Below are 15,253 nucleotides of genomic sequence, written 5' to 3' on the forward strand. Positions count from 1 at the left end.
TAACAATAAAGTCCCTAGTCTTCCTCTCTGATCCAGACTGATACAGGAGAATTTGGCCCTGTGACTTTCACTCACCCTCAACCCAGTGGATGGTGGTCCACACAGCTAATATGTGTTATGCACTTTTTGTTCAAATAGATGTTTTTTAGGAATGTCCATGCTCTAAATGTTCATTTCCTAGACAATGCATGTGCAGTCAAAGCCTTCAAACTGCTCCAGCTTAAAAGACATCCGACAACCAGTAGTTTTAAGAAAAGTTGGAAACCAACTCACCTTTGGAGGAGAGTAGAGATGACAAAGTGGTTGTCCTGGATCCTGTTTACACAGCCTCAAGGAATGGCAAACGACATCAGCATTCATTTCCTTGTCTATGCTAAATGAAATGGTGCATAAACAAAGACTATGTTTTTCTGGTCCTCTTGGAAGTGGAAGCTATTTCCATGGGAAGCTAAATCTTCCCAACACACCACACAATAATCTCAGCTCACTTCACCGTGGCCCATAACCGCTGCTCAGTACAGTGCTGGGTTCTAACGATTTTCTGCCACGACATCCTACTCAGCATTTAAAACTGGAACCCAGGATGATGAAAAAGGACTGTGCTCTACATGCAGCACCTGAATCAAATGCATTATAACTATTCTAGTTTTTTAATCAATCATAAGCCTGACAAAGATTTAAAGGTTAAAGTTAATGCATATGCAATTTGGCACATATGAAGGTTCAATCATTAACTCAACAACATAACCAGAAATCCTTCAAAGATCCTTAACTTTTAATCACCAAGCACTAGTCCTAAGATTGTTTCTTCCTTTTTGGGACACACCTCTGGGCTAATTAGGAATTAAATTATAATGTTTGATTACAGTGTTTCTTAGTCCTGTAAGCACTTTGCAGTCCCTTGGCTAGTTTTAAAAACAAAAATAAAAGCCCTAGGGAAGAAGAAGGTCTAGTAAAATCTCTGTTAATTAAACTAAGAACTTTCAAAGAGGAATAAAATGACCTACATTTTATTTTTTTAATCACTTAGATTAAATAGTAGGCTTCCCCAAGAGTGCATATCAAGGTCAGGGCTGAGAGCATGTAGGGGCTGACAATCAGAAAGCCTGATTAAAGGTAGAATGGAAAGCAAGAGCCAGGCAACAACTGTGTGATTTTATAGAACCTGTCTCACACACATGGGTTATTCAAATTCCTCCCTCAGCCAAATGAGCTGAATTTCAAAAGATAATTATGTCAGGTGGGCCTGATCTGAGATTTAAATGGAATATCAAAATGGTTACCAGTGGCAGCCTGTGTTTATTCACTCAGGAATAGCTGTGCCAAATGCCAAACCAGAATCACTGTGAAGCATCTCTGCTTTAAAAATAATGTGATTTTAGGAGTGAAATCCCTCCGCTTCAACCTGACAGCACATCTGTACGTGTCAAGAACAAACTAAGCAAAAATCTGAGAGGACACAGCAATACTTACAGTTCAGCTATGTGTGGTCCATAAAGTTCAGCAAGCACATAACAGAAACCTTGCAGTTTTTCTAGAAAACATAATTTAAAGGTTTTTTTTTAAAGTAGTTGAACATGGTGAAACTGGTTTTGTAGCAGTCAAAATACAGAAGCAATTGGTTCATTAAGGTGAATGCTGATTTACCTTAGGGGAAGGCATGTGAATCTCTGACCTCAGTCTAGCACCAGAGAATGGGAAAATCTGAATTTTCTAATCTTGCCTAAAAACCTTCTGGCTTTAGATAAGTCACATGATAAAGACTAAAAAGGATAACTAGCTTTTGTTAATTTTTCTGAGTATGACATAATGGAAAAGTCAAAAGAAATTGTGCATGCCACAGCATCTTCTAAGCACTTTAAATAAACATCTCAGTAGGTTTGAAAGAAGAAGGAAAACAAACACATAAATCAAAGTGCAGAAAGTGATATTGGGCTTGATGCTACTCCTAGAACTGCCTTGGAGCTTCTGGGGGCTTGTGGAGTTAAGAGAATATGTTTTGTGTAGAGCAGGAGTTGTGCAGGAGTAATTGTATTCAAAGAAATACCTGACACTTCTCATTTGGCTTCCTTTCACAGTCCACAGCAGTGTGCCTTTTTGGGATGCTGGCTCAGATGGTTTCCTTAATACATGTGAAGCATGTCATTGATAAGACAGCTCATCAGAGATTTCTTTAAGGTACTGTTGTAAAATAACAGGTGATCCATGCACCTGAGCAAAAACACTGAGGGAGAGGGGGGGTTTGAACACAAGCAGGGCACTGATCTGACAGCCCATGAAGGAAAACTGTTTTAAGCCTGTTTCTTGGCCTGAACAGACTAGAGCTGGTTAACCATGCACATATCCTGCAAAGGAGGTGCCAGGCCTTGCTCCAACTGGGGTGGTGCTGTGAAATCTCGTAAGAGACAGGTTCACACAAGTGCTGTGACAACAAACTTGCAGCTCCTCAAACTCCTCAGAGTTTTCTCTTGAACTTCCATTACCCAGACAGATAACTATCTGTACCTGGAGAAGAAAGCACAGAGTATTCTCATCTTCCCCAGAGAAAAGACACAGAAACACCCAAAGAAGTCACTGCCCTCCGACTTTGGGCTGAATATTCCATTTTGACCAGTACCAGGCTGGACATGCCCAGGGCTGGGGGGCTGCTGCATATAGGGTGGGTAATCCTGCTGTGTGGAGGGTACAAATCCTCGTGGCAGGGACTCCACTGGTGGGCGTGGGTGTGCTCCTGCTCCCACAGCTGCTCTCCTGCCAGGACTGCAGCCACCCCAGCTGGCAACCTGCACCTGAGAAAGAAGGACTGGCACCAGGAAGGCATATCAGGGAATGAAGAGATTAATTTTCCCAACACCCTCCTACTCATGGTGTTGCAGGCAGCTTCTGTAACTACAGTAGCTGATTTTTCTTATTCCATGACAGGTGTTTTATTTCAATCAAATTATTAGCTTCATTTCTTTGCCTCCTTTGCCACATAACTCCTCACTATTGGCTCTTTAGAAGCAATCTGCAAGTAAAAATTGGTCTCCTGACTAGAATTAGATTTTATTCTTGTTCACCTAAATTGAAAGATGTTGCAGACATCCATAACCCTGTTTTTGGCATCACTGCTGATTAGAACACTCTCTGATGAGGCTTGCCAGTGGGGTACCTGGCTCCCTAAGGTAGCCTGCAGGCAAACGTGGCTGGCTTCCCCAACACCTCCCCAGTGCATCACAGGCGATGGTCTCCTTATGAGTTTGCCAAACCAGCTGGTTTCCACAACATTTTTGGCTCTGGAGGAGCCAGCTGGCTGCTGTAACCTCTCCTGGTGTCTGAGAAGAGAGCAGACTTTGGCTGCCTATCAGCTCTGGGGAGCTGATATAGGTGCATTGCTGGTCACACTGATTTCCTTAATGCATATAGCAAACTTAACCTGTAATTACCCCACAGTGTAAAAAATGATGGGAGAAAAAGGAATAGTAATAATGTTAAATTATCATTGAGCACGTGAAGTCCTCTTGGAAGATTCAGATTCCATTCAGGCTTTGGCTTTCAACAAAACACTAAGACCAAAGCCCCAGCAGCGTCTACAGGACTTGCCATTGGAGCCAGGCTGCATTCATGTGTTCACAAATCTCCAGCTCTGCTAACACACACAAGGAGAGGATGTTGCAAAGAGAAATCTCTGTTAGGAAGAAGCAGTGTAAGTCAGAAAAGAGGGGGAGAGAAAGAGAAAAATTATGAATAACTGTGGGTGTTCAGGGGCAAGGGAAGAGCTTAAACAAAACTAAGTGCTGGAAAATTCAGAGAAAATGTAGAGTATACTTGCTTCAGGTAAAAGAGATGCCCTAAGATGCCTTAGATCCCCTAAGAACAGTCCAGAAGGTTTTCCTATATAGCTTCATAGTCCTGGAAACACAAACACTGGCTGAGTCCCAGAGGACAAATATTTGCAAAAAAGATGCTATTATCACATTGCCATTTGCACTTGAGCTCGAAGGTGTTTACACAGCCATGGTCAACACAGAAGCAGAGCATGACTCAGAGGCAAAGCTGGAGGCAGAGGGTCTCAAAGCACATTTCAGGTATCAGACACCTCTGTGTCATCAAGCAGACAGTCAGTATCCAGGTAAACATACATTCTTGCTAACAACACCTCTTACACTCTAAATACTGCCCCTTCCCCCAGACCTGGCCTTTCAATCTGCTCAAGAACCTTCTTCTCTCATGACATTACTGTTCTTATTGTCATAGGTCTATTTGCCATGTCTCTTGAATCACACACATTGCAAGTATTTCCATACAAATGAGGCTGTGCTTCTGTTTTCTACACAGCCCGTGAGATTGAGTGGGACTGACAGGTACTGAAATTTTCTCTCTTTTTCTCTAAGCATTTTTTGTACTTGAACATCACATAACTTTACAGAAGGCTTGATCCAAACCTGACTCGATTGTAATCAGAATTATAGAAGGCCCTCAAAAAACCCACTTTCTAAGGTTTTTATGCCTTAGGAAAAGCCTTGCTGCCATTAATTTGTTGCTGTTATTCTTGCTATGGATTGTAGGCATGTGCATAATAATGAAATTGTCTCTCCGTGTGAAATGCATGACCTGCTTTAGTAGGTTTGCTCCTCACCAGCATCCAAAGCTTTTCTGCTGTTTCAAGCAGCAAGAGGAAACTGTTGATTCCTGCTGGGCTGCAGCGTTCACCTCCCAGGAGAGGATAAATCGGGTTACACTGTAGCTCCCACACAATCCACAGGATTTTTCGCTCCTTTCAAGTTCAGGGTCAGGTTTTTTTTCTACTGGGTATATCCATGCATCTCAGAAGGTAACTGGATTATACAGATTCAACTAAAGGGATAATAGGATTTTATGTGTGTAAAGAATGGCAGCTGAAAAGAAATATCTTGACATGTCAGAAGAACAAGGTCCACTGAGTGAATCATGAGCACAGAGCTAGCATGTCATAATTTAAAGAAGAAAATTGTGTTTTAATAGCAGGATCAGTGCTTCTAATTGCAACTTCATGGTTATGTGCCTGTAATTTACAACACTGAGGATATGACTTATGGAATAGGAATCAGATAAGTGTCATTCTATTGATGAATGAATCCTAGCAATTAGCTCCCTGCCCCATTCTGCCTTGGGAAATCCTTCCTTGGAAAGGAGGGAATTAATATTCTACACATATCCTCTGTGAAACTGGGGTCTACAGAGCAAGATGGTTTCTCAGAGACACAATTCATGGAATCATATAAAAATGACATTTTAATGAAGAATTCTAAGCCGTCTTTTTACATTAATAATATTAAAAAGATATCATGAATGTGAGATCTAGCTACTTAAATAGTTATAGGATTGGTGTGTGAGGCACAGAGCTATTCTGGCATTCAAACTGTTCTCTGTTTAGGGGTGTGCCTGTGGAGCTCCAACCTCCTTTGGGTAGATAAAATAAGGGGCAGAAAAAGGGGAGTCTTACATATATTCACATGGAATAGATATCGCTTTTGAAATTTGTATCACAAATTACATTTCAGTAGCTTTTCTGTGCACATCAGATCCTCACATCTTACACCTGTCAGCCTCATCTCATTTTTAGAATTTTACAATAGCGGTTCCCATACCTGCTGAAAACATTTTCATCTTCACTGTTGCTACAAAGACCCGTATCAACAAGCAGGAGGAGTGGTGGGGCATACATTGAATCTATTCTTAAGCTGCTAACAAAGAGACTAAGGGGGGGAAAAAAGGAAGGGAACTGGTCTGCATGTGTTGGTGCTCACGTGTTTGTGGGGCTTAATATAGCCCCATTCACTCTAACTTTTGGGAAAAAACCCCAGCTCTGAATCTAAGTGAAGCCATGTCACTGACTGCCCTGTAAATAGCAACTTGCTGTCTCCCAGCCACACACATTTGAGGTACTGCACAAGAGGTGGATAAAGTTTTTCCAGACTTCCCATGTGAGTTTTTAATTAACAGGGAAATACATCAGCACCAGCACGACATATGGCACATTATTTGGTACTTACCAGGTATGTAGTCACACAGCCTCTCCACAGCTGCCTTCACTGTACTGTTGTGCCACTGTGCGAGCTGTTCGATGACAGACACAACAAGCACGCATCCTTCAAGAAAACAAAAAACCAAAAAGAGGGAATACCATTATTGGTGAAATGTTATTTAGCACCCTGCACCACAGAAGTGTTTCTGGCATCTTTGGGCATTTCATTTCTTGAGATGCTCCATAGCAGATAGATGTTCAAGGGGAAAAAATTCCTGCCTTCATTGAAACCTTTTAATTTATTAGAGAGAGGATGTTGATTCCAGAGGAGCACACAGAACAGCCTGGTTTTTACAGCACTGTATGGTGCTCCTGGAAAAATGACTCCATTCCTTCAAGGTTGAAAATTGAGGAGTCAAAGGGATAGGCATTGTTACAACTGCCTGCTTGATCACCTGCTCTCTCGTTTTATCTCACAAGAAAAAAGGCACAGGTCTGTACTTAACAGGACTTTTATACCTCTCCGCACAAGAAGCACAGAGAGGTACAAAAACCGGAAACCAAATGTTTGTTACTGCCTACAGAAGAGAAGTCACGCCACAGACACATGTGCTGACCATGACAGAGCTTCTGTGGCATCATTTCTTCACAGACTTTCTGGTGAAACCCAGTGATGCTCAGCACACACAGGGCTGCTGAGGCCAGCTACACATTTGTTAAAACCAAAATGACTTCACAGTCCATTCTGCTCTTCCTCTGTGGTTGGAAAGAAACCACTTCCTATGACCTATGAATCTGGTTATTTCTCATCACTAATCTGGATGTGAGCAGGGCTAGCAAAGTGTTTCTTGAGATGTGCAGCACTTTTCCCTCTGCTGTTTTGGGGATTAAATAGATTCAACATGATCCCCACAGAACAGTCATTCAAAATCCACATGGTAAGCATTCATTTCAAGTCAGTTTTAAATTTCTGTAGGTCAGCATTGTGCTTTCTCTGCAGTGGCTTTACCATTTTATGAGGAACACAGCTTTGGTGGTGCCAAGTCTGTCCACCGTAGTCAGACCTGTGATAGCCCTGCCTAGACTCAGAGCCTGTGCAAGAGAAGCAGTTATCCCAGGCTGACAGGAGACAAGGAGCCAGGGTGCCAGTTTCCATCAGCCTAAAGAAAGACTTCTCTTTGAAATCCCTGTAACTGCATCCCGTTTCCTCTCCTGGGCAAGCAATCTCACCTCTGAGACTTGCTCTAGCAGGGTCGAGAAATGGAGGTGAGCTGCGGCATTTGATGTGTCTGCACATCAGGTGAGTCTGCAAAGACTCACCTTTTTCCAAAGCTCAAGAATATTAATGTTCAGGTTTTCAGACTTGAATATGCTATATTGAATATGCACAACTCTTCAAAGTGAGCTTCTAAATTCCTTCCAAGCACCCCTACGTGTGTGCTATTAAATCAAAGTGCTGTTTTTCAACATAAATAACTCTGATGCTTCTATAGCAAGTAAAAGAGAAGGTAGGGCGATTGGAACTTGCTGTAAGACCAATATTTTTGACTCTTCTATTACTTCTTCTATCGAAATACAGTAATCCAGAAGAAATTACAGTGAATTTGTCACCACTTTTGCAGGGATAAAAGCCACTTCTCCATACTTATTAAATAAAAGGCTCACTCAAGATCCTCTGCAGAATGATTTATAAAGCATGCTAAGAACCATTACCTCCAGTCAGCCTAAAAGAATTGAAGACAAAATGGAGACAGATACAACCAAGAAAAACCCTGAAGCAAGATATTCCATCTTTCCTGCTCCCCTCCCCAATTCCCCAAATAGCCAGAGGCTAACTAGTCCCAGGAATTAACAGCTAATTAAAAACACAACAGCTGAAAAAAAAAAAAAAAAGTTGAATAATAAAGACCCAAACTAAAAGTAAAAGGAAGCTCCAAGATGAAGTGTATAGCATATTCAGGTCTTGGTCTCACAGAACAGGTCAGGGCCCCCTGGTCCAGGTTTAACCTTATACAGCCTTATTATAAAATAGTTTGGGTTGGAAGGGACTTTTATAGTCCAAGCCCTGCAGTGAGCAGGGCCATCTTCCCCTAGATGAGGTTGCTCAGAGCCCTATTCAACCTGATCTCAAATGTTTCCAGGGACAGGACATCCAGCACTCCCACAGCTGTGGGAGTGGGCGTTAAAGAGTGCAAGAGACTTCAGCTGTTTTAGTGCAAATCATGCCCTGCACTGGCCTCAGGCACAGAACACAGACCCTGGCTCCTTTGCCAGGCTAGGGTGGTAATAGCCTTGCTGTACTGACTCCAGCCTTTAGCACTGAGATGGCACTGCACATTCTGAAAACACACCATAACACGTCTAAAAGTCATTACATAAAGGCTATATTATTAACACACATGAACAACCTGCAGACAACAGGGACTACCCTTGCCCTGAACTCTGTGTCTATTTTATTCATGAGGATGGAGGCTCAGAAAAATTAAATTACCTAAATGATAACTTAACCACAAAACCACACAATCTTTCTGTGCTTTCCTTTCTACTCTTACCAAGGTCAGATGTTCATCCATCAATCATGCTGTCTAGATGTCAGAAAGACAAAAAAGGAGTCCAAGCAGAGAGGCAGGGAGAAGATATTTTCCAAGGTCATATTTTCCAAAGTGCACAGCTTCTGTTGTTTTACCTCTCATTCTTTTGCTTCATGAACTGGAGGATTCTACAGAATCATAGAATTGTTTAGGTTGGAGTTGACAGTGTCACCTACTGCAGCAGAGAGAAGTGTTTCTCATTTTTCCTGTGCTCCTGTAGCTGCAGCCAGGGGCTGCAGAAAAAAGGGATTATGGACAAACAGCTCAAAATCCAAAAAGTTGGGCTGAGAATAAAAATACCATTGACATTTTCATTTTCTCTGTTATACAGCAAGACAGTTCCCACTGAAGATGTAAGTTTCTCTCTCATGTTTGTCAAAGTACCTCAGAGGGAGTGAGAAAAAAAACCCGCTATTTTTGGTTAAGCTCAGCAAAATAAACAGAATTCCTAATCACAAACACAATCATGCAGGTAGCCCCACTCAAGGAGCAGTCTCCCAGCAATTAAAAGAAAACTTTTCATGTTGATTAAGTCAGATAGACACCTTTGTGTCTATTGAACCAGGCCCAAAGGCAAATCTGCTTCACATGAGGATTAACGGAGCCAACACTGAGTCTGAGCAGTACTTAATGCAGTACCTCAGGCTACTAGATGCTATATGAATATAAATAACAATAATAACAGCCTGACTACTTGGGAAAAACCCACAGAGCTGAACTTCAAAATGTTTGCTCTCATAAACTCATCTTCACTATCAGAGAGGATGTTTCTGCTCGTGCTATTACACCCTCCCCACTTTGAGCACCTGCAAACCACACCTTGCTTTATCCAAATGCTCCCTCCTCAAGTGCAGTTATTCCACATGAAATTCCATGCTCCATGGGACAAGCTGATACAGAAAGTCTTGGCTGATTTTCAAATGGATCTTGGAAAAGGTTCCTTAGGCACCGCAGCTGGAGTCTCTGGAAGTGAATTTGGAGGATCTCCTGACCCTCTGGTAGGAAAGGTGCTCCCAGGGAACACATTCCACCAACATATATGATATTGGCTGATCTGGTCCTCCACATCTGCCTGGGCTTTTATCAGTTGCCCTTGGTTGACCCCTCCTTACTCCCTGTGAGCTGTGCCCTGGGGGTTGCTTGCTTATTGTGTTGGTTCTGCTGATCTCAAAGGCTTTCATTTAAGCTGATGCCACCAGGAGCAGTTTTTGGGTAGGAGATTCTAAAATACTCAGGAAAAAAGGTGGAACCCTGTGAGGAGGAATGTTCCAAGGGGATTCACTGCAGCAGAGGGAGGCTAATCTACCTAGGCTCTATTTGGTTTTTTTCATGGAAACGTGCCTCCCCAGTAATTCAGATTTATCCTCTAGGAGAACTTTTCTCTGGTGTTGGGCTATAGGTAAATTTCAAGTTAGTATCTATAAATGAAAGTTAATTCAGACTATCCTTGCTTTTACTACAAACCTGCTCTCTTTTTATCATCTTCCTCTGCACTGAGTGGCAGGGACAGAAATGCTGAGCAGTTTTCCTAGTATTTAATGGGTCTTAATTCCACTGGCTAAAAATGGAAAATAATTATACACTAAAAAGGGCAGGGGGAAATCAGATGTCTTTGACTGTAAAAATCTCATAGCTTTAATTACTTATGACATGTACGAAAATATAAACTTTTAAGTGCTCTGGCATCAGTAGAAAAGCACATTCAGATCTGACCAGTCATTAGCAGCTATTGCTTGCTTTTAATTCACTAGATATTTAGATGTGATTTATTTCTCATCATGAGCTGGACACATATAAGGCAACATAAATAGGCTGCATCATTAAATAAAGCTCTTTTTCTTTTTTTTTTTTTTTTACTGTTGCGCATGATTTTCTTTAGAAACAACTTTCAGTAAGTTGATTCTGCTGTCTCACTTCAATAATAGGTTTCAATACCTTGACAGGCTGAAGGATGTTTTTCTCTGAAAGAAATTCATTGGCATTATAATACCTACCAGGCATTAGAAACTAGACTGTGGTATTAATAAATGCTTGTCGCTTTCAGCGATGGCTTGTCCCATCTGCTATTAATTTCTGAAAAGATAAGACAAGACCATAACCATTTGGCTCAGTGCAGGAAGGTGAAAACTCACACATCAGGAAGTACTTCTTTCCATATATTTGAAGGTAGTGGGTAATAAAAAAATGCCATTTCCAATAAGCTCAGAAAAGAAAAAATCTTACCCCAATAATAAAATCAGAACTAGAGGAATTCATTGCTTAGCTGTGAAGCCTCTGGCAGTTTGAGCAGACTATTTAACTTAAATCCACTTCTGCTGCACAACTTTGAAAGGCTCTATAATTAGAATTATACCCAGGGATGTCAAGAAGTTTTTGGATAGTGAAAGCTGCCTCTCTAAGTTTCAGATTTGTAGGTATATTTGTCTGAGTAAAATCCTGTTAAATGGGTTTTCTGGCACCTGGCACATCCTCCTTTGCCATTCTTTGCTCATGTTTCTGGATGCTGGATTTCTTTCGCACCCCTAAAGCCATAAATTAAATGTACCCCTAGAATACAAGGAAGACACAAGTCCAAAAAACAGCCTTGGACAGAAATATCTCTCTGCAAACCCTGCTGACCTGGCTGTGGCCACCCTGCGGTCACTCTGCTTGCTCCTGGTAGAGCAGGAACTGGAGCCTTGCTTGGTGATATGGCAAAACTCTGCCTCAAAAATCTGTCTGCTGCAGCAAGACTCCACACACATGAAGCCATTTATCCCATTCCTGGCTTTATGCAGAAGACGAAGGGTTTCCCAAACCACAGTCTTAGATTCTTCCATTTATAGATGATCCTAAGCTCCAAGGCATCTCTTAAAGCCTACAGGTGAAGAGACCCAAGAACCTGTCTACAAGATATTGCTACTCCTTGTGCTGACACTGTTGTTCTGGCATAAAAATACCTCCTTCCAAATTAGTCTAATCCAGTTCCAGTTCAACCATTTCTCTTTGAAATTCACGTGGGGAGATAATAAGAAATAGGGCTTTCTCCTCTGAGATGGGGACATCCATGTGAGTATTCCAGGTGCAGGGAGACCGTGGCCATGCAAACTTACAATCCAGGAATGTTTTCTTTTTCATATAATAATAGCATGGTTTGGGTTGAAAGAGACCTTAAAGATCATCTAGTTTGAACCACTCCCAGCCATGGGCAGGGACACCTTCCACTGTACCAGGTTGCTCAAAGCCCATCCAACTTGGCCTTGAACAAAGCCAGGGATGGGGCTTCCAAAAATTCTCTGGGCATCCTGTGCCAGCATTTCACTTTTACTATTATATTCCTTTCCTAACAGGGCCCAATATCTCTATTGCCTTCCTGCACTGCTTCTCATTACTGAGCTGATACTTTCAAAGAACAGCCCTTTATAACCTCAAGATTTCATTCCAGTTCAATGAAATATTCAGCTCAAATGACATAACTGTATATGCAAAGTATAGGCAGTTATCTTCCCATATACAGTCAGAGGATTTGTTGCTTTGAAAGGTAATTTGGAAATGGATCTGAGTGATAGTCTTTTAACTCAGACTTTGCTTCCTATCCCATTTACAGAATTAATGTATTTTACAGAGATACTGAGGTGATTGAACATAATTATAGGTATCCATATTCAAATATGTTGGCATATACAAGACCCTTTCACCCTTAATTTGCTAAATCTTATGAAATATCTTGGAAATACTAAAAGGTACATTATTAACAAACCTGTCACTGGGCATTAAATTACACATAGTGTAGTGGCTAAAGAAATTTTTAAAATATTAATATAAAAAGAGCAGCATTTTGAGTGCATTAGCAACAAATTCCATCAAAACCTGGAATACCAGTTTTTATTTCTGTTGCTCATGCAAAAGCAGTGGGCCACCTAAGGCACCCTAACTTGAGAGCTCCAGTCATTTATTTTTGCTTCATTTAGACATACAAGAAGGACTCTGATAAAGCTATGACAGTACAGAAAATTCAGCTTCCATCTAGTGGAAGACTCTGGTATCCATACCTGGCAGCCAAATGTATCCCTAGTGTTTCCTGTATTACACTTCAAAGAGCCCTATTTAACAAAATCTATAACCCCAGGCCTTTCCAATAGAAATGTTTTCTGTATTAATTAATATGAAAAAAGCCCCTATGTATGCATGTGTGTCACTAATACATTTTTCTTTTCCAAATCAGGAAAAGGTATTGAAAATTTGCTGAAACCCAAATGCTGGCAGGGGGTGTTAATGTAAGTGGATAACTTTATCCTTGTTGCAAAGGCTTCCCCATTTTAGGATTCTGAATGCAAGAAAATTTTTCAGATATACATTTCCTAAAAGCAGTAAAAATGATTGCCTTAAACATGAGCAGTAGTTCTCTGTAGGGTTAACACATGAACAAGAGTGAGAGCTGCACACATGGGAACCAGCATCCAAACAGACAATCAATAAAATTATTATTATGCTCAAGGCAAGCATCAGTAATGTAGAATGTACAAGACTACCCATGTGTACAAATGCACACAGATGTGATTGTGTATTTAGACACACATAGATATGGATGTGTTGGCATGCTGAGCACATCTTTTCATTGTGACCAATAGCTGTATTTACATTTTAGATTCATAAGCTTTCAGTAAGACTTGGAGTGATTTTGGAACAGAAATTTTTACCATCAGTTGCTGAAAAGTTGCTGAGTGGTTGCTTTAGTATCTCTACTGTACTATTCCCATACCTGTGTTTGTGCTAGCCAATGTATAATCATAGGAAAAATGTTAGGGTCAAGTTTATATTTATTGCTGATCATCAGGTCAAACTTTGTTGCTGATTAAACAAAGCAATGCTGGTGAAGTGAACAGAGCTGCTATGGCTTGAAACTGACTTAACTGCAATCAAAGTAGATTCCCAACCTTTTAGAGTAAAATACATTGTGGTGCTCAGTGATACTGAGCAAGGTTTTTTTACAGAACTCACTGAGCTGTAAATTATACGTTCTGTCATGGTGCCCCCCCAGACAATATGTGCACAGCCTCTCTGCCTGAGCACAGTTGTTAAAAGCCTCCATCTCCATTTGGCATGTTCCATTGTGTGAAGTTATCGGGAACTCTGAACGCCACCGGTCCTGCTGCCACTCCAAGGGGCATATTTCATCCCTGCACTCATGCACAGCTAGACAGAGGCAAACTGTTGAGGACAATGACTACCACACAAATCAACACAGGTAGAGGTCAGCATTTTACTCTGCTGGTAGCTCAGAAACACCCGTTCTTTAACGCAATCAGAGCTGAAAACACGTTTTGAAAACATGCTTCTTCATATGCTAGGAACTGTGTGCTCCTAGCTGAATGGAGGTGGTGACCCAAAAAGGTTGCTGAGAATGGCATTATATCAAGCACAAAGATGGGGAAATTTGCTTTTCTGGCTGCTGACCTACAGGATCTCTGCTTGCTAGCAGAGAAAATGGAGAGCACTGCTGTCTGGCTCTATTGAGGGCTCCCTGACTAAACGCCTCGTTCTGAAAAGGGCAACCAAAGTTAATCGTCAATAGAGCAGGGCAGTCTGCTGTGGCGGGGGGGGAAACAAATAAATGCTGCTCTTTGCAAATGCTTCTTGCAGCCACAGCACACAACTCCAGAAATGCTGGCTTGGAGTAAGTCCTCTTACAAAACCTCTGCCCTAACAGATGATCTAAACCATCTAGGCCGTTCTGAAGGGACAGGGCAGACACAGTTTGTAAAGATCTCTAATGAGGTCTTCTACAGATTTCTCAGGAACTTCTTACTCTGCTCACTTATCACTGTCACAAGAAAATCCTCTTCCTAACCGGAATGTCCCCACTAGTACCCATTTCTGTTACTTCTTGGAGAAAGGATCACACTTTTAATGCTTTCACGGACAGATATATCTTTTCTCAAGTTTTTCTCCTCTAGACTCATTAACTCTAATTTATTCACTCTTCTTTTATAGCTTATGCTTGTTTTTCTCTGAAACCTCCTGTCACTCTGCATCATTCTTGATGCACAGCCCCAAAAGGGAAGGCAGGAATTCCTCTGAGGCTCTGTCAATGCTGAGAAAGGTAACAGGTTACTTCACATGTCTTGCAAGCTGACTTCTGTTCGCACGTCTCGGTGCGTGTCATGTGTGCATGCTTTGTGACAGCATGCCATCATTGTGCCACTACAAGCCCAGATCATCTTCCTCAGGGATGCTACCCAGCCGGTTGATCCTCATCTGCTGTGTGTGTCATTGACTATTCCCACTGAAGTGAGTGCCTTCAACATTCCCATATTGAAATTACCTTTACAGATGCAAGTACTCCAAGTTGTCAAGCTTGTTTTGAATTTAATTCTGCCCTAATTTTATTTGCAAACAATTTCAGCTTTACATGAACTGATTTAATTTAATAGCTAGTTATCCTGGCTAGTGAAAATATAGAATGATAGTATGTTCAAAAGAGAAGTCGAAGAAAGACCTGATTTGGTACATTCTTTTGCTTAGGGAGTGAGCTACTGGTAATTACTCTCTGAAAAAGACTACCCATCAGTTTTGTTCTGCCCTGTAGAAGCTTAATCGCTGTCAAACATCTCTTAAGCCTAAGATTAATGCTAAGGTAGTGCCAAAAGCCTTACTAAAGCCCAGCTACAATATCTGCTTCTTATTCCATGTCAAC

The 15,253-nt window shown here is 41.3% G+C and overlaps 1 protein-coding gene across 2 annotated transcripts in view; it reads right to left on the reverse strand.

Annotated features, from left to right (window-relative positions):
* Positions 1 to 15,253, reverse strand: part of AOAH (acyloxyacyl hydrolase) — a 73,724-nt gene that overhangs the window by 53,460 nt on the left and 5,011 nt on the right. For both annotated transcript variants that reach the window (XM_071429655.1, XM_071429653.1), the window contains exons 3-5: positions 6,015 to 6,110; positions 1,474 to 1,534; positions 274 to 373 (exon numbers count right to left, since the gene is read on the reverse strand). In XM_071429655.1, the coding sequence (XP_071285756.1) occupies positions 274 to 373; positions 1,474 to 1,534; positions 6,015 to 6,110 (257 nt within the window). The remainder of the gene's footprint in view (positions 1 to 273; positions 374 to 1,473; positions 1,535 to 6,014; positions 6,111 to 15,253) is intronic.

The sequence above is a fragment of the Agelaius tricolor genome, unplaced genomic scaffold (assembly GCF_023055355.1).
Source record: "Agelaius tricolor isolate 1412-34295 unplaced genomic scaffold, bAgeTri1.0.p SCAF_6, whole genome shotgun sequence".
NCBI lineage: Eukaryota > Metazoa > Chordata > Aves > Passeriformes > Icteridae > Agelaius > Agelaius tricolor.